The 21,960-nt window shown below is 40.0% G+C and overlaps 1 protein-coding gene across 1 annotated transcript in view; it reads left to right on the forward strand.

Annotated features, from left to right (window-relative positions):
• Positions 1-556: 556 nt before the first annotated feature.
• RAD23B (RAD23 homolog B, nucleotide excision repair protein) overlaps positions 557-21,960 on the forward strand; it is a 31,672-nt gene continuing 10,268 nt past the window's right edge. The window contains exons 1-6 of the mRNA XM_079331694.1: positions 557-757; positions 9,731-9,812; positions 12,239-12,318; positions 14,572-14,819; positions 17,792-17,847; positions 21,609-21,736. Coding sequence (XP_079187820.1) covers positions 692-757; positions 9,731-9,812; positions 12,239-12,318; positions 14,572-14,819; positions 17,792-17,847; positions 21,609-21,736 — 660 coding nt within the window. The 5' untranslated portion in view covers positions 557-691. The remainder of the gene's footprint in view (positions 758-9,730; positions 9,813-12,238; positions 12,319-14,571; positions 14,820-17,791; positions 17,848-21,608; positions 21,737-21,960) is intronic.

Consider the following 21,960-nt stretch of genomic DNA (forward strand, 5'->3'; position numbering starts at 1 on the left):
AAACCCGACAGAGTCTATAAATAAACTTGTGTAACAACTCACAAGTGGTGTGTCTGTTTCACGCATTTCAAGAAGGACATTGAGAGGCTGGAGTGTGTCCAAGTAAGAGAACGGAGCTGGGGAAGGGTCTGGAGCCCCAGGAGAGGCTGAGGGAGCCGGGAAAAGCCTGACAAGAGGGAAACAGGGACAGGAGGAGCGGGAACGGCCCCGGGCTGGGCCAGGGGAGGTTTAGGTTTAATATTAGGGAAAATTTCTTCACAGGAAGAGTGAACTGGACATTGGAATGGGATACCCAGGGAGGCTGCAGAGTCACTGCCCCTGGAGGTGTCCCAAGCGTCACTCAGTGCCACGGCCTGGCTGACACGGCGCTGTCCGGTCATAGGCAGGACTCGATGACCGGCGATCTCTCAGTTTCACCGTCACACTCCGTATCTCTCTCTCTCTATATATATATCTATCTGTATTTCTGCGTCTCTGCCCGTGCCCCTCCTCCCGCTCTCCCCGCCCCCGGGCACGCTCGCGCCTGCGCCGTGCCGAGCGCCTCAGGCCGCGCATGCGCGCCACGTCCCCCTCCCGTCCCGCCCAGCCCGACACCGCCTCCCTCCTCCTCCTCCCTTTCCCGGCCTCTTCCCCACCGCCTCTTCCCGGGGAAGGGACGAGGGCGGCCGGAGCGCGGCACGTACCCGCCGCCATGCAGATCACGCTGAAGACGCTGCAGCAGCAAACCTTCCGCATCGACATCGACCCGGAGGAGACGGTGGGGCCATTCCCGGGCTCCCTCCCCGCGCCCTGTTCCCCCCGCCCCCACCCCCGAGACGCGGCCGTGGAGAGGGATGCGGGAATCTGTGCCCTCGCTCCCCGGGAAAAAGGAAGGACAGACCCCCTCCGGGGGCGGTGGCCGGAGATTCAGTGAGGGGTCGTGTCCGCGGGGATGATGCGGTGTCCGCCCGGGGCGATTCTGGGGGATTCGGGGCCGGGGGGAGGGGGTGAGCTGGGCTGGGGGTGATGAGGGATCCCTTTTCCTTGGGATGCTGGTGACTTCCCATCGCCGAAGGAAAGGGGCTGCTGTGGCCAAACCTCCGGCGGAAGGACTTTTCTCCCCTTTGTTTTTGAGGAGAACGCCCCGGAGGTGGGAAGGGGAATAGCTCTGAGGTGGAAAGGAGAATAGCCCAGGAGGGGGAAAAGGGAAATAGCCCGGGACCTGGGAGGGGGTGTAGATATCTCACGTAGTCTGGGGGAGGAGAGGAGCGCTATAGGAAACGAAAGTCTTTCCTTTCGGGAAGCGGGGTGCCGTGGGTTAGCAGTCAGTGGGGCACAGATCGCTGCTGGTTGATGATGGGGGCACGGAGAGAGGGGATGTTGCGAGAGCATCCTTCTCCCGGGGTGGGGCTGGGGGTGCAGCGGAAGGAGAACATGGTGGTCCTGTCCTCCCATGGATTCCCACACGGAAAACGCTGGGAGAGTCGCGGGGCTTTTCTTGCTGGAGCAGGAGCGTGATCTGGAGAGGGGCTGGCGTTTGCCCCCAGGTGCATCGCTGTGTGCCCAGGTGTGTGCTGTGGAGGTGGCAGAGTGCAGGGAGGGTTTATTGTTCAGCCTCACGGGGCGAGCTGCAGTGATTAATCAGTCTGCACATAGGAGGGGAGAGAGTCCAGGAGAGACTCTGCTGACCTCGGTGGAGCTGGTGTTGTGGTGTGTGCTGGGCTTCATGACCCTCCCCAGTGCCTTTGGATGTGCCTGGTGATGCTGTGAGTGAGGAGGAGACGTTTTACTTCCAGGTGAAAGTTTTCTTCTGGCACACGGGAGTCCGCTGGAAAATCCTCAGGGAAGTGCAGCATTCTGAGATGAGAGGAGAGGCCTTAAGTGAGCTGGCAGGGTTGGAAGTTGCCTTGTCACTTGCCTGAGCAGGGATGGTCACTCTAATAGCCAAGTCCAGACACACTTGTGGCCTTGGGTTAACAGATCTGGAGAGGCTCTTGACTTTCCTTTCTGACAACCTTTCCTGTGACAGGTGGACAGTGAAGCTCTAGAAACTATGGAACATTTTATCTGCTTTCGTAGAGTCTGTTGGTTTACCCTCTTCCATCTTATGAAGAATAAAGGATGACAGTTGAAAGCTGGAATAAGAACTCATTTAGGTTACCTGTGTGACTGATGGACATGGCAAATGCCTGGGAGAAGCATGGGTCAGAAACCTTAAAATATTTAAAGCATAAGTCTTTGCTCTTATACTGAGAATTTTTTTTTTCTCTTGCTCTTTGAATTCACAAAGGTCCTGGGAAGTAAATTCAAGGAGAGGACTGAAGGAATGCTGCCAGTCAAAGCCCTCACCAGTTTATGAGACAGCAGAATACAAGTTGGATTATAGGAAATGAGACAGCACCCTCTGTTTACAAATGTATCTGCTACACTAGCACAAAGTAAAAATGTTCCTCATGAGCATAACTTTGGTTTTTGGCCACGAATGGGTGATAAGACAGAGGAAATCTGGTAGAATTTGAGGAGAACTTTGTTTTAAAGAGAGCAGGATAAAGACTTGATCTTAGTATTAGCTGTAGAGGTGAAAAATGTGTTTAAATTTCCATGGCACATTTTTTAGAAAATTGCAAAGAAATTACTGTTGAAAATGTTAAAAACCATAGAACTTAGTAAAGAGAAGTTCAGCTTTGAGCCATCAGTTGCAAACTCAGTCTTAACACCATTGAAATGTGCTGTGGTGAGGATCAGAAGTGTGTGAAGTTCTGGGTCAGATTTTTTTGGAATACACAAATTTTAGCTAAGTTTGCTGATTTCTTAGATTAAAATCCTGAGACCTTGAAAAGTGTTTCATGGAGTTTGGGATATATTGTTTTTAGTCTTTGGGCCATGTGTATGTTTCTCAGAGGTAGGCTTGTTTACTTGGATTTCTGCCGCGTGCTGTGACTAGGCCAAAAATCATAGTTGTGATAGGCACAGGAAACCTGTTGCTCCACAGTTGGGTTCTGGTTCTGTAAAATTGCTTTTGTCTTCCTAGCAGTTTTTCCCCTTGCTCTCAGTACCAAATAAATCTAGAGAGACTTCATTTTACTGTGCAAAGTAGCATTCTGGCAAGATTTAATGCTTGTAACTGAGAGCTGTTGTTGATAGGAGTATTTAAGCCAACCTCCAGTGAGAATTTGATGCAACATACTTCCTAATAACTAATTAGCTAACTAATTAGCCTTGCACAAGCAACTGGTCTTTTTTTATATTTTTTTTTTCCATTAAATCACACAGTTGAGTTTTAAACTTGCCTTTAATAGTGCCACTCTAGTTTTGTTTTGGTTGTGTTTTAAAACATTTGCCAGCTGAATATTTTGAGTGAGTAAAAACTGTACTTGAAGCTACATGGCTTGGCCAAGCACTGGGTGAAGACTGTCAGGCACTCTGACAAAAGATGATGAGATTTAGCCTCAGGCCCTATTACTGGGGAAAGCAAGTTATCAAATGAAATTTTTCCAAGCCTGGCTGGTTTTCCTTAAGTTTTGTGAAGCGCCCATCAGGTTCCTCGCAGGGATGGGTTTACCCATTGTGGTGATTCTCGTGTTCCCAGTGGGGCCAGGGCTTGAGTCTTCAGACTTAACCAGGGTGAATGAAAGCATGTATCCATCTGCACAAGCTGCTGCTTCTTTTTGTGGGCTCTCTGTGAGAAAGCAAATATGTTAAACATTGTGCTAGGAGCAAATAATAAGCACTGTCTGACACTGATGCAGACCTATGTAGCCACATCTCTTGTCTGAGGTGATACTGCTGGCACTGTAGTCTTCTGAATGTAGCACTTCTGTTGTAGTTATCACTATGTAGACACAAAGCAGGGTTCTAAAAATCTTTAACAAACATTCTTAACTTTGAAAGTGAAACTCCAGGCAAAAGTTAAATCTGTCCTCTGTTGTTTTCGGCTCCCCTTGTGCTGTTAACCTGAAAACCTGGTTGTCAAAATGCAGAGAAGTGCAAGGAATATTCAGGATGTCAGCAGTCTTTCGGCTGCAGTTGCTGTGTCACACAGCATGGGCTTTCACATTTCGCTATCCACCACATCACTTGAACACCCAGGAAAAGCCAGCTTATTTAACACCATGTCAGCAGAACACTTAGTTGTGGAAGTTTGAGCTTCTGCTGTGTTCTGATGTGTCCTTAGCATGTGTATGCTTTATTGTCAAATGTCTTTATGGAGCTTTCTGGCTGCTAACGTTACTGTGTCAGAAGAATTAACGTTGTAACAGTTCTGGAAGAATCAGAGACTATTGCTGTGTGAAATGGTGAAGGCTAACTCCAGGGCTTGTAATTTGTGAATGAGGATGAACATACTATTGACAGTCTCTTCCCTTCATGTGTTTCAGTGCAGGTTAATCCTACAGCAGTTGTGAGTAAGAGGATTTTTGTATTTCCCTGGGAGTTAATGGTTTTAGTGGTTAGAGGAAAAGTGCTCAGTTCAAAATCCAGAAGCACCCTTCTAGGTTAAAGATGTTTTTCTGTGTCAGGTCTTGGTATGTTTTTTTTAATTGCTCTTTGGGTTGTACAATAAGTATCTTTGTCCCCTTCTGGGGCATTGTTTTGTTGGTTTTGCCCCTCTTTAGGATTTTATCATTTTTTGGGGATGTATGTGTGCTTGTACAGGAAGAGGAGGTGTGAATTTGAAGGGCTTGTGCTTGCTACTTGACACATGATTGCAAAATTGTAACTTCAGAGATCACTAGAATAAGAGTAGCTGCATTTTTGTTTTTCATTGTTTTCTCATACTTTCTTCACAGACTGTAGAATTTTCAAGTTATGGTGTTATGGTCTGTTACAATTCACATTTGTTTAATTAAGTTTTTAGGTGCTTTTTGCTACTGCTTTTCTTTGGTAGATAGTCCCTTTTTGCTTCCTGCCTACAGTTAGGATTTTCAAGCAAGGAAGTTGTTCTGATTCTTAGCTGAAGAAGGCTAGGCTTTCACATGTTCAGGAATATTTTCCTGAAATTTTAGTGAGTGTTTTAAATATAATTTCCAAAGAAGTTTGGGCAGGATGACACTTTTTTATTTTATTTTATTTTTTTAAAACTTAAATTAAGCGTAAATTACTTGTTACAGCTAAAATTATTTTAATCATATTGGAATATGTTTTACATGTTACCTATTTTTCAAATGCTGTGGCTCTGCCCATAATTTTTCAACTATTTTATTGAGACTGTTGTCACACAGTTTAGCTGTCAGCAAAGAAAAGTTAGCTTTGTACTTTTAATAATTTGGCAATATTATATGCTGTATTTCTCAAAATCTAAACTTTCTTGGGCCACCATTCCTAAGATGGCCAATATACTGAGGAGTTGAATATAGATATTGTACACACTTAAGGATGGTTCTATGCTTGTATTTAAAGTCTGTTTTTTAGGTATGACTAGAAAACAAGGATATCTGTCCTTTATACGGATAGCAACAGGCTGGAAGGTGTTCCCTTTGAAAGTTGGGGAAAGTGGAGAATACATTTTACTTAAAAATAATTAATATGAGCAAATGATCCTGCTACTGTCTGGAGTCCCATTGCCGTTGTGCAGAAATGGCTGTTTACTGACAAGCCTTTCAAAAATATTTTCTTTGAATTCATGAAACACAGGGAGGAGTATCTGTATGTGTGAGGTAGCGGTATGTAAACTCACAGTACTGAAGGCTACAGCTGGCCTTGTTTTCTCCCACCAAGGTTTGTGTCTGGTCACTATTCCTGTGGGAAGAATGAAACTAATCTCTCTCTATTTCACAGGACATGGTGATGTGCAGCCTGGCTTACCTAGAGCCTGCAAGGATGGCTGTCCTTTGCATGCTGCCTGCAGGGAGCACCAAAGAAACAGGAAAAGGAGAGGGAAGGCCTTGCCATGGCTGTGAGCACACAGTGCTGTCTACACACAGACTGGTTCTCCCTCTCTTTGTCTTTCCCTGTGTGTTTGTCCCAGATTTTGTGTCCAACTGGCTGGTCAGCATGCCGTGTTGGAAAAGGGTTTTTAAAGTGTCTTTTTAGAATTGATTGAAGTGGCTTGTCAGTTTTCTTCGTACTCAAACAACTGTGTCACTTTTATACTTGCCAATTGGTTTGTGAGGAATATGCCTGTTGTAAAAATTGTCTGCTCAAAGCTACAGGAGGACTTTTTGAGCTAATCAACAAGACCATGCAAGAGTCATCACTCAGAATGCAATCTTTCTTCCTAAAACAAGCCTTTGTGGCTTCAGAGGCAGGACTGTCCATCTTGCTACTTTTCTTCAAGCTGCAGATAGCTGAAAGGTCTGCTTTAGGTTGAAATTTGTGCTCCTGTGTTAGTACAAAGCTGCATGAATACTGTTCTTTTAGTCTTCTTTTTGTATCAGAAAATTGGCCCAAGTCTTGGTCTCCTCTTTCAGGCAGGGCTTAGATCAATTTTGAAATGCAGGCAGAAGTGTGTAGAGGCCTGGAGGCTAGCTTTGAGATCAGAAATTATTTCTGTTCATCTCTGGTCAGTGCATAGCAATTACTAGGCTTATAAATTTCACTTGTGTGTAGATGAGCTTGATTTTGTAGAGATAGTAGCAGCGAAAGTAAATGTCAGGGCTAAATTTGGATTTTTACCTTGACAGTTCTAGACTATTTTTCTTCAGACTATGCTTCTTCTTTCTTTGTGTGCAAGCTTCAGCAGCAGTAAATACAAGAAGGAAATGAAGGACCTTATGAATGTTTTATCCTGGCTGTTTTTGAATGCTGAAGTAATTCTAGATGTCTTGTTTATTTCAGTACAACTGGGTTTTTTCCCAGGCATTACTAAGCTTGTAAACCTGCCTGGATTCACAAGGCCCTTCCTCTCCTGCGGTTTTTCCCAATTAATCTATCTGTTATGCCTTTGAGGCCTGAAGTAGGGCAGTGACCTGTTCATGTAACCACCATGATTGCCATCTGACTAAATACAAGTGTCCTGTTTAGAAAGACAATATAAGAGAGTATTGTAAATGGGGTTTTGTGCCAGAAAAACCTGCTTTTATAATTTGTACAAAGAAGTATCTGGAACTGAATGCATTCCTACCAGTAGAAGTACTGTAAAGCATTGACTTACAAGTTAGTAGTTTCCAGTCTTTTCAAGAATTAAGAAGTTAATGGTGGCCCCTGTATTGGCAAACTTTAGCCAAGGATTGTCTCTGTTCTTTAGGAGCAAACCTGTAGTTTGCTTTTATATTCAGAACCACCATGGTTCTGTAACCTCATGGTGTAGTTTGTATTGATAACTACTTCACTGAAATAATAAATACCAAACTCCTTCAAGTGGATTCAGCTACTACATACTAGTTAGTATATGTCTTTAGTCTGTTCTGACCTAGACCACCACAATAATAAAAAAAGTTCTGTTAGTATTAGTATGCAACGAGCGCTTTTGGATTGTGGAAGGGGACTGTACAGCTGAAGCACTGCCACCTGAATGTCCAAAAAGGCTGAAACTGCTTGTGGCTGAGGAGTTAATTTTCCCAGGTGTAATCCTGTGGAACATATGGATGCATGCTCTTGGTCGTCCTCAGCATGTGGGAAGTGTGGACCTATTGGAGCTGGTCCAGAGGAGGCCATGATGTTCCAAGAGTGAAGTACCCCTCTTATGGAGACAAGCTGAGAGAGCTGGGGTTGTTCAGGCTGGAGAAGAGAAGGTTCTGGAGAGACCTTGGAGAACCTTCCAGTGCTTTTTCCAGGGGATTATAAGAAGGATGGGGACAGACTGTTTAGCAAGCCTGTTAAGAGTAGGTGTAAAGAAGGGATTTTGCACAGTGAGGGTGGTGGAACACTGGAACAGATTGCCAGAAAAGGTTTTCTTATTTCCCTTGGCGCCATGGTGTAAATGGAAGTTTGCCTACATGTACAGATGAATGCTATCTGCCAAAGGGATGGAAGCATAGTCCTGATTCTTGCAGACTTATGGAAGGGGGAACATTACGGGAGGTTTTGGAAGAAGGCAGTGCCTCAGGTCACTTGCAGTACATCAGTCACAGCAGAGTAATAATAAGGGGAAATGCTGCACACAGGTGGTCAGCAAAGGCAAATGAATTCTTGGATGCTCCTTCAGTAAATATCCTAACTCCTTTTGATGGATCCAATTATTGTGTAGTAAATCAATATGTGTGTTCAGTGTGTCCTGACCTAGACTTTTAGCTGTTCAAATATTTATGTTTGAGAGAACATGTCTTGGTTTTGCTCCTTGTGGGGCAAAAACTGTTGTCTGGAATAAAACAATAGAAATTTAAGAAGATGAAGTAGACATTTGAAGCCAGTATTTGATGGATGCAGTGGCCATGAAACAAACTTTTAATTTTCTCCCTCAAAATAGACTGCACACCTTGGTCACATTGCAATATTTATTACGAATCTATGACAAACATGGTAACTGGGTATAAAATAATTGGCCTTGAGTAATTATCTTTAAGTGATTTGGTACAATTCAATAATTATAGGAATACATAAGGAGAGTGTTACAAAAGATACATTTGGAAACATAACAGACTTTTAACATTATTCAAAGGATTAATTTTCCCTGGTGCATGCAGGACTTCAAATTGAAGTGTGTGAAATATTAGACATCATTATTAAAGTTTAGGAAAAAAATCCTTGATGACTTATCTGTGGTGAAGGCGATTGTTCAGTAGCAATGTGACTTCCATCCATAAAACTGGGGGAGGAGTTAACAAATTATATTTTTAATTTTCAAGAAAGTATGCATTAAAATATCCATCTAAGGACAGAACAGATTGTTGTAAAGTAAGTGTATGAGAATGATTATGCTTTCAGGACATTACTGTCAAATTCAACTGTCTTCAGGACTTAGGGATGACAGTGAGCTGCTCTTAGTTTTGCTGTGGGAAAGCAACTGGTTGGAGATTGATTCCAAAACATTTGGCAGGTGCTGGGATGGCATGCATGTTTTTGTTTTCTGTACACTGGGATTGTCTGCAAGATAGCAAGAATTGACTGTGTGTGCAGGAAGTTTGTCTTAAAACATGACTGCAGATATGTCAGTACAGGAATGCTTTTATGGGAGCTTATTTTACCTCCTCAGGGTGGTATTTTGGAGTCTTTCTGGAGAACTGAAAGCATTCTTTAACATGACTAGCAGTGCCACTTAAGCTATTGGTGCTCTGAAAGTGTGGATGTTGCATCAGTGGTCCATGCAAGCAAATAAATGTGTAGGCTTAGAAATGCTATGTGAAGCTCCAGAAATTGTGTGGAGGGGGAGGAGTTGAAAACAATTTATATAAGAAAGGCATCTGAATATTTTGTGCAAGTCCTTGCATATGGAGACTTCAAGGTTGAATGCCATGGTGATCTTACAAAAAAATAAAACCCAGGCATTCCCTGAAAAGTGGTTGGGATGATGAAAACCTTCAGCTGTGTTTATAGCAGATGTACCCTCTGCATTCAGGGAAAGAACAGGGCAAATGGGTCAAGAGATGAAAACATTTCTGTTCCCTAGATTTCTTAATTTTTTTTTCACTGTGTTGTACACTCATAACTTCTCATGGAAAAAATAATTACCTAATTTGATTCATCTCAGGAGACTATTTGGGAAAGGGACATGTTCCTCTGCGAAGTGGTTACAGTGACATATTCAAGAAGACTGATAAACTTGACATAATCAAGGCATGATTGAAACTACTCTGCAATATATAAAACTTAAGGTATACTTAATTCGGTTTGTACTGTGAACTTTGTTTTAATTAAGACTGTTTCTGTGCTTTAGGTGAAGGCACTGAAAGAGAAGATTGAATCAGAAAGGGGGAAAGATGCCTTTCCAGTAGCTGGCCAAAAACTAATTTATGCAGGTAACAAGTATTCTGAAGATAACTTACCTGAACATGTCTTTTTTTATGTTGTTGTTTGACTTGGATGTGAGTGTTAAGACTTCTAAGAATTCTAAGAACTGAAGTACAGACAGGAAAAAAACACCCACAAACACAAAAACTCAATGTGAAAGGGACCTCTTAATTTTGAATTAGAATGTTTTACGTTTTAATACATGTGTGTATGTCATCTTTGCTCTTGTAACATGGTGTCTTGGGGATATGCTTGGTGAAGAAGAAATAGATTTCGTTACAAGAATTCAGGATTTAGGCAGAACAAAGCTGCTGTTCTGTCTTAATTCTTTTTCAATTTATGCTGTGTATAGCTGAAGCATTGCTGCATATATCTCAGAGAATTAAAAAACTCACTTTGTTGTGGTTTTTTTTTTTTTAATTAACAAAAGAAACCCACCACCAAATCCTCCTGTACAAAGGTACATTCAAAACTTTTAAGCTTTGTCACTAGAAATGTGTATTATGTACTAGCAAAAAACAGGCTAATGTCAGCTTAAAATATGAAATTAACTTTATTTGAGCTTTATCTTACTTGCCTTGTTAATTCTGGTGCTAATACAGAAACCCATTTTTTTTGTTGTCACTTCATGTCAGAACTTTGATTCTATTCCAGTACTCCCTCTAGTGTTTTTTCCCCTCTAAAACTAAGCTTGAAGGAAACTTTGGTGGAGTTTTGACTTTTGTCATGTACTGCTTTGTAAGAAGTATTGTCTTCTTCACTTGTAATAAGCTAAAGCCACTGTTAACAGTGGAGAAATGCTAATGGGAGATAAGTTGTGAGTCTCTGTGTTTGTACAGCTCCTCTGGACTACTTCTCATCTCAGGTTTTGTGTCCCTATATCAAGAGCATGAAGGTTGAAGTCTCATGCATAACCAAGAAGTGTGAACCAGGCAGAAGGCTTTGTGCAATGTGTGCAACTGAATGGCACTCTTAATATTGTGTTTCTGTGTTGCAAAAATCAAAGATTGCATGAGATTCTGTGACATGACTTGAGTGTTTTCTGAAGCCAGAATGTATCTGCAGTATTGAATAATCCTCACAAGCCATAGGAAATACAGGAAATAAGATTGAGAATGTAATGTTATCCAAAGATGGATTGTCTTTTTTTTTCCTTTTTGATGGACAAGAGATATGATGGTATATTGATGACATTTTTACTTTTAATAAAATGAGCTGTAGATTTTTTGTAGTTTGGTAAAACAAAGTGATACCCCCAGCTGACTTTGATTAGAGAGGCAGAGGCATTGTGTTGATACTTACATTAGAGTGAGGTCTGGAAACTCTGAGAGTGGTGTGCTCTGAGAAGAGAGGATGTCTGTATATATACTTTCATAAAGTATATATATATTACATACATATTTATTAAAGTCCTCCCCAAAGTGCCTATAAAAAATGTTGAGTAAACCCTTGTGGGTTCTGAGTCAGATGCTGCAGATGTTGCTATTACTGCACTATATGTAATATCACCTTGAATGTTAGACCTGCAAGACTGGTGGAACCAGTCTTTGTGTTCTGAATGCCATAAAGTATATGTGTTGTTGCAATCATCAGGATAAGAATGTGTCCTTCTAGTTGCAGTCCACTAGAGAGTTGGTGAAATAGAAGTAGTCTGTAGCACATCTTCAGAAAATTAATCTGTTTAAATTGTAAAATATTCCCCGAAAATTCTGTAGTAGAAATCAGTGCTGTAAAACTCACTGAAATGTAGACTTGATTTCTGATTTGTGGTGCTACCTCTAAGTCAGCTTATTCTAAGAAAAGGCAAAAATTATATGACTTGTGTTCCTAAGTTCTTGTAGAAGTGATGTAAATCTATTTTGTCACAATACCACCTCTACTTATGAAACATCAGAAGTCGTATGGCAAATGTTTCTGGGTTTGCCTGATAGCTTTTTCATCCTTCTGTCAAGGTAGCAAGTTATAGAACGGTTCTAGCCCTGTCTAATGTTTTAGCCTTGCAAATTGTTAAAGCTGCAAGGTCATACACTTGTTATTGCAGATAATGCTCTTATCTGAAGAACAAATGGAATATAAGTAGAAAGGAATTTCCCTTACCGTGTAAGCAGACATAAGTTACTTGGTTAAGCTTTTTGTGTGTTAACACCTTCTCTGTATTACATATATCTTTGATCCAGTGAATCTTTCCAGATATAATGCTTTTTTTATAAATGGTTTTTAAGCATCTTCAACACACAGGGCAGCAGCCCTCAACTACTCTGTACATCATATGAGGAAAATTGTAGCTCTACTGCCAAAACTTAATGACCGAACTGCTTTTTGTTGGGTTGTTTAACAATTATGAATCTGCATAAAACATGTTTTCATGAGGAAATCCCAAGATCACCTATTGGTTTGCTAAACAACTTCTTAATTTCTGCCTGTTTAATTCCAGGTAAAATCCTTAATGATGAAACTGCTCTTAAAGAATACAAGATAGATGAGAAGAACTTTGTGGTGGTTATGGTGACGAAAGTGAGTAATCGTTTCTTTTGAGTAGGAAGCTTCATTAATTTAATTCTGTTTTTTCTTGTGATGAGTGATTGTGTATGCCCATCCATAAAATCAGTGGAATTTCATCATATACAAATTCAGGTCAACAGTAAAAAGCTTGTGTGAATAGATAAAAAAATATTGCTTCACAGTCTTTGTTTGCTTAGGCTTATTTTTGCTGCTGCTCTGTGCTGAATATTTGTAGCAAAGAAAAAATTGCTAATGGCTGATTTTGCTGTTTATTCTTTTTTGTCTCTCTGTTTTTTCACCCTTTTACTATTAAAAGGATGAAGACAACCTACATAGTTTGTTGTTGAATCCTCTGTATGGAACTCTTCTAGCCTTGCCATGTTGCTTTTCATAGTTCATGGCTTTTTTTTTGTCAAGCTTAACAGTGTAAACCAGTAGAGGCAGGATACATCTGGCAGTAAACAAACCTGTAGGTTTTGAAAGACTGCAAGTGCAATTTATAGGGAATGACTGTGACACATGTTTGAAGTATTTCTTCTCTGAACCACTTGTCAGGCTGCTTCCAGGAATCAAGCCACTGATTTTCCAGGCATTCCAGACCATTGCAATCTGAATAAAACTGGCTTCATCTCTGTTTTGGAATATGATACTAATTTTGAAGCTAGAGTTCTTCCTCCTGACAACGAAAACATGTATTCTGCTGCCCTTTATTTCTATCTGGCAATATTAAACATAATTAAACATGTGGGCTTGTTAAAGATAACTGTTGTTGCTGTTCCCTGGATGAACAGGTTTCTAGTCTGTGGTTTGCCACAGAGGCATTTATCAGTACAAGAAAACAGACATAGATGAGATGTCAGAGTCCAGTTTTTGATTTTCTTGAGAGCAGAAGACTCCAGGGAAGTTGTGTGATTGCCACTCCTGGAAGCATTCAAGAAATGTGTGGCTGTGATGCTGAGGGACACTTTATAGTGGTGGGTGTGGCAGAGCTAAGTAAGATTCAATCATTTTAGAGGTCTCAAGAATTCTATGGTTCTAAACACAGATCTCCATGAAGAATTGTGAAATTCAGTATATTCTGATAATAAAGAACCCGTAGTTTGGGCATTTCTTGATTCTTAGAATCTTTTTGCTAATCTCAGAGCTCAATTGCCCTTTCCTGATTGTGTTGTAGGTAAGATGTGCCGAGTCATGTAGACACAGACTGCTAACTTTGTCTGATGCTCAGGCATTCCTGCATTAAGTGTTTAGGAATCCAGCAGAAAATAACCTCCCTTGCATTCCAACTGTGTCAGTGTTTTTCTTTGAGTGCTGATTAAAATGTTGTTTGTTGTGCCCATCATGTTGGAAGCTATTCATTCTTAACCTTAAGTCTGCTTGCAGACAAAAGGAGGAAGTAAATATTTTCTTCTTCAACCAGGCAATATCTGAAAGTGGTGCACCTTGAATAAGTAGTTTTGTTAAAGTTCAGCTGTTTCTCTTGGAAAGGCAAAGACTGGGGTCAGCTTTGTCAGTCCTTGGGACTATTTTTGTATAATGGGATTAATACTACACCCAAGAGAAATTCAGGTTTCCGTTAAGAGATGGGAAGATGATTTTACAATTGCATACAAGTATTATTCATTCTAAATATTATGCTGAAAATTTGGTAGTCCTTCACTCGGCTGTATTCTTAGTGTTTATTTCAGAACTGAAGTATTTGAGATGTTACTAGAGTGCTTTGAATACAAAGATTGCATAACTAAAACATTTTACGGCTGAAGTTTAATTTTGTTTCACATCTTGTTTTCCAGTAAACAGCATTCATAATGAAATGTAATTTCTGTCTGAATCACTTTTTTGCAGATCTGAGTGGTGAGAAAAGCTTATGCTTGTTCTGCAGATGTTTTTTTTTTTTTGCAGCTCACTTGGTTTCTTCTGGAAAATGTGCTTCTGTAAAACACAGGATTGTTTTGATACAATATTTTAGTCTGTTTATTGTTTTAAAATGTTGTGGTCTGTAAATATTTAGATCTTAGCATTTCACTTTATCCTCAGAGTGTGAGTTCTCAGGTGTGTAAGTACTTCAGTGTTGGTCTCAATTGCTTGTTTAAACACAGTGAAGGGCATTAGAGATTTAATGTATTGCAATCTTTTAATGTCATGCTTGATGTTGAGGCAGAAATATCAAACACAAATGTTCTTAACAGAACCTAGTGCATTTCTGTAGAGAGCCATGGATTTATGGGCTTTGTTCTGCGCTTGAACTCTGTTTTCCTCCCATAGCCCAAAGCAGCAGCTGGAGCTACTCAGCCATCAAATGCCACTTCCACTGTTGGCTCAACAACTGCAGCTCCCACTGCGGTTGCCACACCAATCCCTGTTCCTGCCCCTGTGCCAGCTCCTGTCCCTCCACCACCAGCACCAGATGCAATGGCTTGTGAACCTGCAATTGTGAGCGCTCCAAAAGAGGAGAAGCCAGAGGAAAAACCACCTGAGGCACCAGCTCCTGTCAGTCCATCATCAATTGACAGGTATGAGTAAGCCTCTAAAAATGGGTTCCTGTTTTTGTTGCTTCTAGTTTTGATTTTGAGTCTCTCCATTCTATATAATTTTTCCCCTTTCTTAACTGTAATTTCAGTCTCTGACTGAAGTAAGCATTACTGATTGTAAGAAGCACCTCTCCTTGTTTCTGCCTTCTCTTGTGGGAAGTGTGGTCTTGGAAACAAAGCTGTGGAGGGGACATTAAATAGCACAAGACTTGTTAGGCATTTCAGAGTTGGTATCCTGCCAAGTTTCTATTCAGACTGAGGATATTCACCTGCAGTGGGGATATACTGCTCACAAAGCTCGTGAAATCTTAAGAGGAATGCATCCTGGCCTGCTCATAACCCTCTGATTGTGCTTTGGATCATGTTGATCAGATTCAAACCATAAATTCTTTATTGCTGTATGAGTCTCTTAATATCTGGAAAGAGCTTTTTCTTCCGAAATGTAGGATGTGGTATTGCTCTCAATCATGTAATGCCTTAAAGCTACAAGGTTGGCTTATGTTTTTTGAATGTTCCTCAGCCCATCTGCAGGTAATTGTAGGACCTTTTGTGGGAAAACTTTTCACCTCAATTTTCTACAATTGAGAAAACTGGGTGGAAGTTAGATTTTATCCCTGTTGTATGCTGTTGCCTTTTTTTGCTTAAGTTGCTTAAGTACTGCATGGGATTAAAGTATTGTTAACAGGAATTTAATGGCCCCTGAAGTGTTGCATATCATCAAATCTTCAATTTTCATACTTTTTAAATTATTTGTGTGTTATATACTGGTGCAAAGACAGTATTTTTCAAGTGATTGTATTTAAACACCATCAAATATTGATTTGATGATAATGAAGCAAAATTTGCAATTGCCTAATGTCTTGAAAAACTTATCACAAATTTCTTGCACTAAATACACAAATTGATTATTTAGTTTTGCAATTTCGAGAAATTAGTATCTCTTAGAAATGGAATGAAAATGAAGTTTCATTTTTCCGTCAAATTAACTTAGTTGTTAAAAAATACTGATTAGTGGGTTTTTTCTTTTTTTTCCCTGCTCAGTTTGTCCAGTAGGTTCAAACATCAGTCTTCCATGCTGAAACAGTGTTTTTCATGTACAGATTGCAGTTCTGTAAAACTGCAGTAAAGAAGCCTCAGTGTACACACTTAACAGGGAGGAACAATATAATTTAACATAGACATTAAAGTTATCACCTGCCTTGATTTCAGTGAGTACTGTTTGCTTCTGATTTGCTTTAGAAGTTTAAATTACTAAGACAAGGTTTATTGACCCAAGGCCAGGCCAGCTTTGCCTTTGATCTTTTTTTGATTATAAATCTTAACCATTGACAGATACTAATGAAACATTCTTGTTGGAACAAATTATTTCTTGCTTAGATCTTACAGACATCTCTGTAAGTGCCTTTTTGGATTTTTAGTGGCATCTTCTGAAAACATTCAGATCAATCTGAATTGCCAGCTCTGGTAGCCTGATAAATGTGAGGCTGCTGCAGCTCCATGTCTTCGAGTCTCTCACGTTATCAAGACTAAATATGTATTCCCAAAATATAAACACAATATGTATATACCTATAAATATATGTCTTGCTGCTTAGATCAGCTCAGGCAGGGAAAATCCCAGCACTCATGCAAGATACATCAGCCACATCCTATTCCCCTCTGTTGTTCAGGGTAAAGCCCACTACTACAAAATGAATATGTACAAAACACAAATGGAAAATATGAATTTCTGTTTTGATAGCTGGCACCTTAGAGTTTGGAAAGTATTTGGTACAAGGGCATGGGGACTACCTGAGCCCTGCAACCCCATTCCAGGCCCTGATACTCAGATTCCCATTGCCTGAACATGCACACAAACACACAGAGGGCTCACCCAGGACCTGGCTGCAGTCCTTGGCTTTCAGACTTACATAGTCTGATCTCAGCAGTTGCTGGTTCCACAGGTATCTGGATCCCCCTAACTCACCATTTCCCGTCCCTGTGAGCACTTGGAATTCCACATACACACATGCAAAATAGCAACACACACACCCTACATTATGAAAAACTTTTAGAAGCAGAATTTAATAAAAAGACAGGATGGATGGGTGCTGAGGTGCAGAGCATGGCCAGTCAAGTGTTTCTTATGTATGGCTGGCCCTTTTTCTCTTATTTTTGCTCTCTTGACCCATGCTTTTCTTCTGCCTGATGCCTTAAGCTTTCCTTTCCCTGCCTTTGGTTCTTCCTCTGGATCTGCCCCCGACACTTTTTCCTGGCACCCCACAGTGACTTGCACCACCTCTAGGGTATCCTTGGAGGAGTCCTGTTGGCCCACCCTGGGTGTCACTCTGATGCTTTAGTTTTGCAGCCCTGGGAATGGGTCACCTTGGCTGTGGCTGATTAAAACTGATATTCCTCTGTCTAGTGCTGTGCCTGTGTGTTCTTTGCTGTTCATGGAGGTGAGCCTTTAATCCTGTAATTTAACGACTTTGATAACTTAGATGGAGTAATTGCAAATTTTAGCAGTTTATGTTCCTGGGAAAGTAGTATACTGAGATTTTAATAAGTGCTTGCCACTGGCCTCCTTGGGTCCTCATTGAGCTCAAACTGGTGACTGCGGGGAAGCAGTTAGTGAGACTGCTGTGTGCTTTTGAAAATCCACCTTGTGCTCCCACCCTTTAAAGCATTCAAGCAAGCAGATGGCTAATCCCTGAGCAGATGGGCAAGAGCCAAACTTCTGTGGGGTAGTGGGGGGAAGGTTGGCCTTGTTTTAAAAATGCTAGCATTGTAAGTTTGTAAAATCTATTCTCACTATAGGGCCAAAAGAGAGCTCTTTGGAAAGCTTTGTTGGTTTTTTAGAAACAAAAGGGGCTATTAGAGTTACAGCTGCTGCTGCTTTTATTTTTCTGCTTCTTTTTTCAATATGAAGTTTTCCAAAGTTTTGTAATTACCATTGCACTTGTCTTCATCTTACAGTACAACAGGTGATGCATCTCGATCAAATCTTTTTGAGGATGCAATAAGTGCACTTGGTAAGTGGAGAGCTTTTTTAATGTAGACATTATTTTGGTGCAGCAGAAACATGATGGATTAGCAGATGTTGACATTTTCTTCTCTATCTGTCATTGTTAAAGTTATAGTCATAGTGCTCTTCTCTGTGACCTGAAGTTGATATCTTGGAACCAGCTTCAAGAACTACTTTACTGAAGAATTTTTCCCTTTATATATTTTTATTGTGTAAAAGGAAGATCCTTGCACTTATGCTTTTTTCTGCCACTTGCTTTAATTTCTCTTTTAACTATTCACTTTGAAGTAGCTTGGATAGAAGAGTAGATTTAAATTGTGTGTGCTTTTCACTTTTGCATCCCAGAGAGCAGGGCTGATAAAATGTCTGCCTTTATTATTCACTTGTTCCAGCTTTGAAAATACTTTGCTTTTTGGCATGTTGAGATTAGATAAATTCACCAGATATGCTGTCTGGGCTGAAAAATGAATACCTCCATGTATTTGCAGTCAATTTACTTTTCTTGTGACAGTTTAAATGATCTTTGTTTTTCAGTGGACAGAATAATAACAACTGGAAGGTCTGCCCCTCGTTTATGCTGATTTGGGTAGCTAGGAAATTGTTAGACAAACCATTAGACAACTCCTTACTCCTGCTGAAATTTTTGGATTGTTTTGGAGTATAACAAATTCAGGCACAAAAACAAGGAGGAGGTGGGGTTTTTATTCTGTCTTTTGTTTTTGAATATGAAGCTGCAATTTGATACAAAGAATTAGACCAAGTAGAGTTTCACTTACATTTTTGTGTGGATATATTGAAGGCTGGTGCTGTGATTAGGCAGCCCAGATGATTTAGAAGCAGCAGTAACATTTTACATGAATTAATGGTAACTACTAGATTGAGTCTGTGCAGCGGCAGTTTAGATCTTAGGTGTGACCTACTGTTTTAAATTGTGTGATCCAAAATAGCTGCTAGATACTGATAACAGGAGACAGAAATGTAACAACTAAACTGGCTGAAGTGATTGCTGCTACCAAAGGTGCTTCCTTAACCATTTTTAGTATCTTAGTGGCCAAGATGAAGTCATCACTAACACTCATATGTGTTAACAATGTTGATCAGCAAGTTAAATGAAGCTGGTGGTCTTGATTCAAATCTCTTCAAAATCGGGGAAAAACCCAAAATATTTCAAGAGCATCACCTCACAATCCATTTTATATGGGAGTTCTTTGGTTGGTGTCTGATGGAGTAAACCCATGTGTCCCTAACATGTTTGGAAATAAGAGGTATTGAGTGTTACTATAAGTTTTATCAGGCAAAAACATTTCAAGGGCAATAGGCATGAACTCTGTGGTTCTTTGTTTTTAAAAACTGTCCTGAAAGGAATTTGCTTTCATAAATGGATTGGAGTATGTTTTCATATCTTAAGTTGGATCCTACATGTATTCTAACTCTGACTTCTCAACTACAATATCTATAATTAATTTGTCTTTAAAAACAGTGTTTCTGTGATTTGCTGTTGATTTCAGTTAAATGCTGAAAAGTGATGTGGCTTTTTGTGCTACATGAAGGTCTACATGTCTTGCAGTCCTTGTGCAACCACATCTTTCACAGGAGCAGCATAAGATTTCTTTAGGGCACGGGATGAAAGTTATTGTGGGGAGTGTGATGAACTGGATTTGAGAGTTAATCCAGCTATAAAATGTTACCTGAATGACAAAAACAAAGAGCAGAATAAATTCAGTATTGATTTCAAACATTTCCACTAGCACTAGGGACGGATGGGCCTGACTCTGTACCATGACATTGCTGGTGTGCAACTTCTGAATTGTTATTCTTGCACAACTTGTGAAGTAGGCTGTAGGGGGTACATGCACCTACATTTTCAGTAATTCTGGTTTCCTGCTTTGAATTTTAATTATTCCTTAGGTAGCAGTCTGTGTGGAGTAAGCCAGCCGTTTTGCATCTTTGCATCAAATCTCTCATACTGTTCTAGTCCCTATCTTGCTGATATTGAAAAAGCAATACAGAAGTGTTCAAGTAGTAACCAATTACATCACCAGCTGTTTCGTCTGCTTGGTTAGCTTCTTAGGAGTAGTAAGGGTAAACTAGTGATTGGTAAAGAAGAATCTGAGAAGAAGTAGCAAAATCATTGTGTTGGGATAATTATTGGCTTGGCTTTTTGCTTCACTGAAGATCTGTATAAAGTATGTGTCTTTATAGCAAAGTTTAGGTGATAAATTTTATATCTGAAAAATGCAGGTAGATGTGAAATGAATGATCTTGTAATTCTGTATGAAGACATCAGGAACTTACCATTTCTTAAACTCAGGTTGGCACTATTACTTTGAAGCCCAAATAATAAATACTAAAATTATCCTTTATTTATGTATAATGTATATGTATCCTTGGGCTAGGACTGTTTTATTGTTTGTTCTTTATACAGCCCAAAGTCATACACCCACTGATTATTTAGAAGCACACGTTAAGAAACAGGCAGTGGGTTGTATTAATGTTGGCTTGAGTTAAACATATTCTCCCTAAGGGAATAAAACATCATGTTTTCTTTGATTCTTTGAACTATGATTTACTTGCCTTAACACAGTAGCTCTTGTATTTATTTCCTCTGGGGTTTTTAAAATATTATTATTAATCAGTTGGTTTTTATGACACTATTAATTATTTAACTTTCTGTCACTGCTAGTTGCAGAGTCAGTCAGCAGTAGGATTTCACTGAGATGAGGAATACCTTTATCTAAAGAAGGAGCTGCCTGGGTTTGTTTGTATTTTTTTACCCCCCAGGAAGATGACCTTGAAGATTTGCCTGATTACAATATATAATAGAATAGTTACCTTTTTAAAAAATTTTTATACTTGCTACCTGCTTTTGAGGCAGGAATATTAAATGGATTATATGGAAAGATATAATAATCTTCCTTACAGTGACATTAGTGTAGTGAAAGCCCTTAAATTACTCCATATATAGTGTGTGTATCTTTTTCTTGATTGCTGCAGGTTTGGGATAGTTTTCATCTGTTTTTACTGTAAGATGTGGGAGAGTTGATGTGATAGATGTCTAGTCAAATGTTAAATTGAGTGAGATAAGAATTAAGTGAGAACTTGGTTTCCTGAACCCCCACTGAAGTCTTGAGTGATTTTCCTCCATCCAGCTTTCAGGTCTTTTGCATGATTTGAGTTGGTCCAAGTTAAGTTGATTAAATTACTTTAATCATCATTGCCAGCATGTAGCAATATATAGCAATATAATGGTCATCACTAATTGTCATCTATCTAAAAACAGCATAGCAGAAAGTCTTTATTTGGAAAAATCTTCATTGGCTAATAATTTGGCAGGCATATTTCAAATTAATACATTTCCAATTGTAAGCTGCAGGAGAATTCTCTTGATTATATCAGGAATTGAATATTTGCTGTGAGGATGCCTTTGACCTTAAATGAAAACTGGAAGAGAGAAAACATTATTTCAATTACAAGTACAGAAGTATTGCAAGTACTGCTTTTGTCAGTAGAAGTTTACATTTTCTTCATTACCCTCCACTATGTCCAATCAAATTCATAATGAAACCATTGAATATATTTGCAATTAAAGCCATAGAACTTGCATGTTTAGTCTTTTTAATGAATGACTGAAATCCAGGTACAAATTGCACTTATCCATTGAAGCTTGTGTGTGTGTGTGTGTGTGTGTGTGTGTGTGTGTGTGTGTGTGTGTGTGTGTGTGATTATTTTCATCTTGTTCCCTTAAAATGGTGATCCTGTGACTTCTAGTGACTGGTCAGTCCTATGAGAACATGGTGACTGAGATCATGTCCATGGGCTACGAGCGGGAGCAGGTGATTGCAGCACTGAGGGCCAGCTTCAACAATCCTGACAGAGCAGTGGAATACCTCCTCATGGTGAGCACTTACCTTACCTGCACCTTGTTCTTTGAGTTTTTCCACTCAATACCTTTCACTTTGATTTTGGTGTTACTTTGAACATTACCCAGTTACTGAGGGTGGCATTTGCCATCTGGAAAGATGTGATTGAAATTTTGACCAACATGGTGTGTTATAGAAAATACTGAAGTAATCCCTCACCAGCTCTGCCACTTGTTTGCTTTCATTTTTTGTTGACTGAC

The sequence above is a fragment of the Erithacus rubecula genome, assembly GCF_903797595.1.
Source record: "Erithacus rubecula genome assembly, contig: SUPER_Z_unloc_7, whole genome shotgun sequence".
Taxonomy (NCBI): domain Eukaryota; kingdom Metazoa; phylum Chordata; class Aves; order Passeriformes; family Muscicapidae; genus Erithacus; species Erithacus rubecula.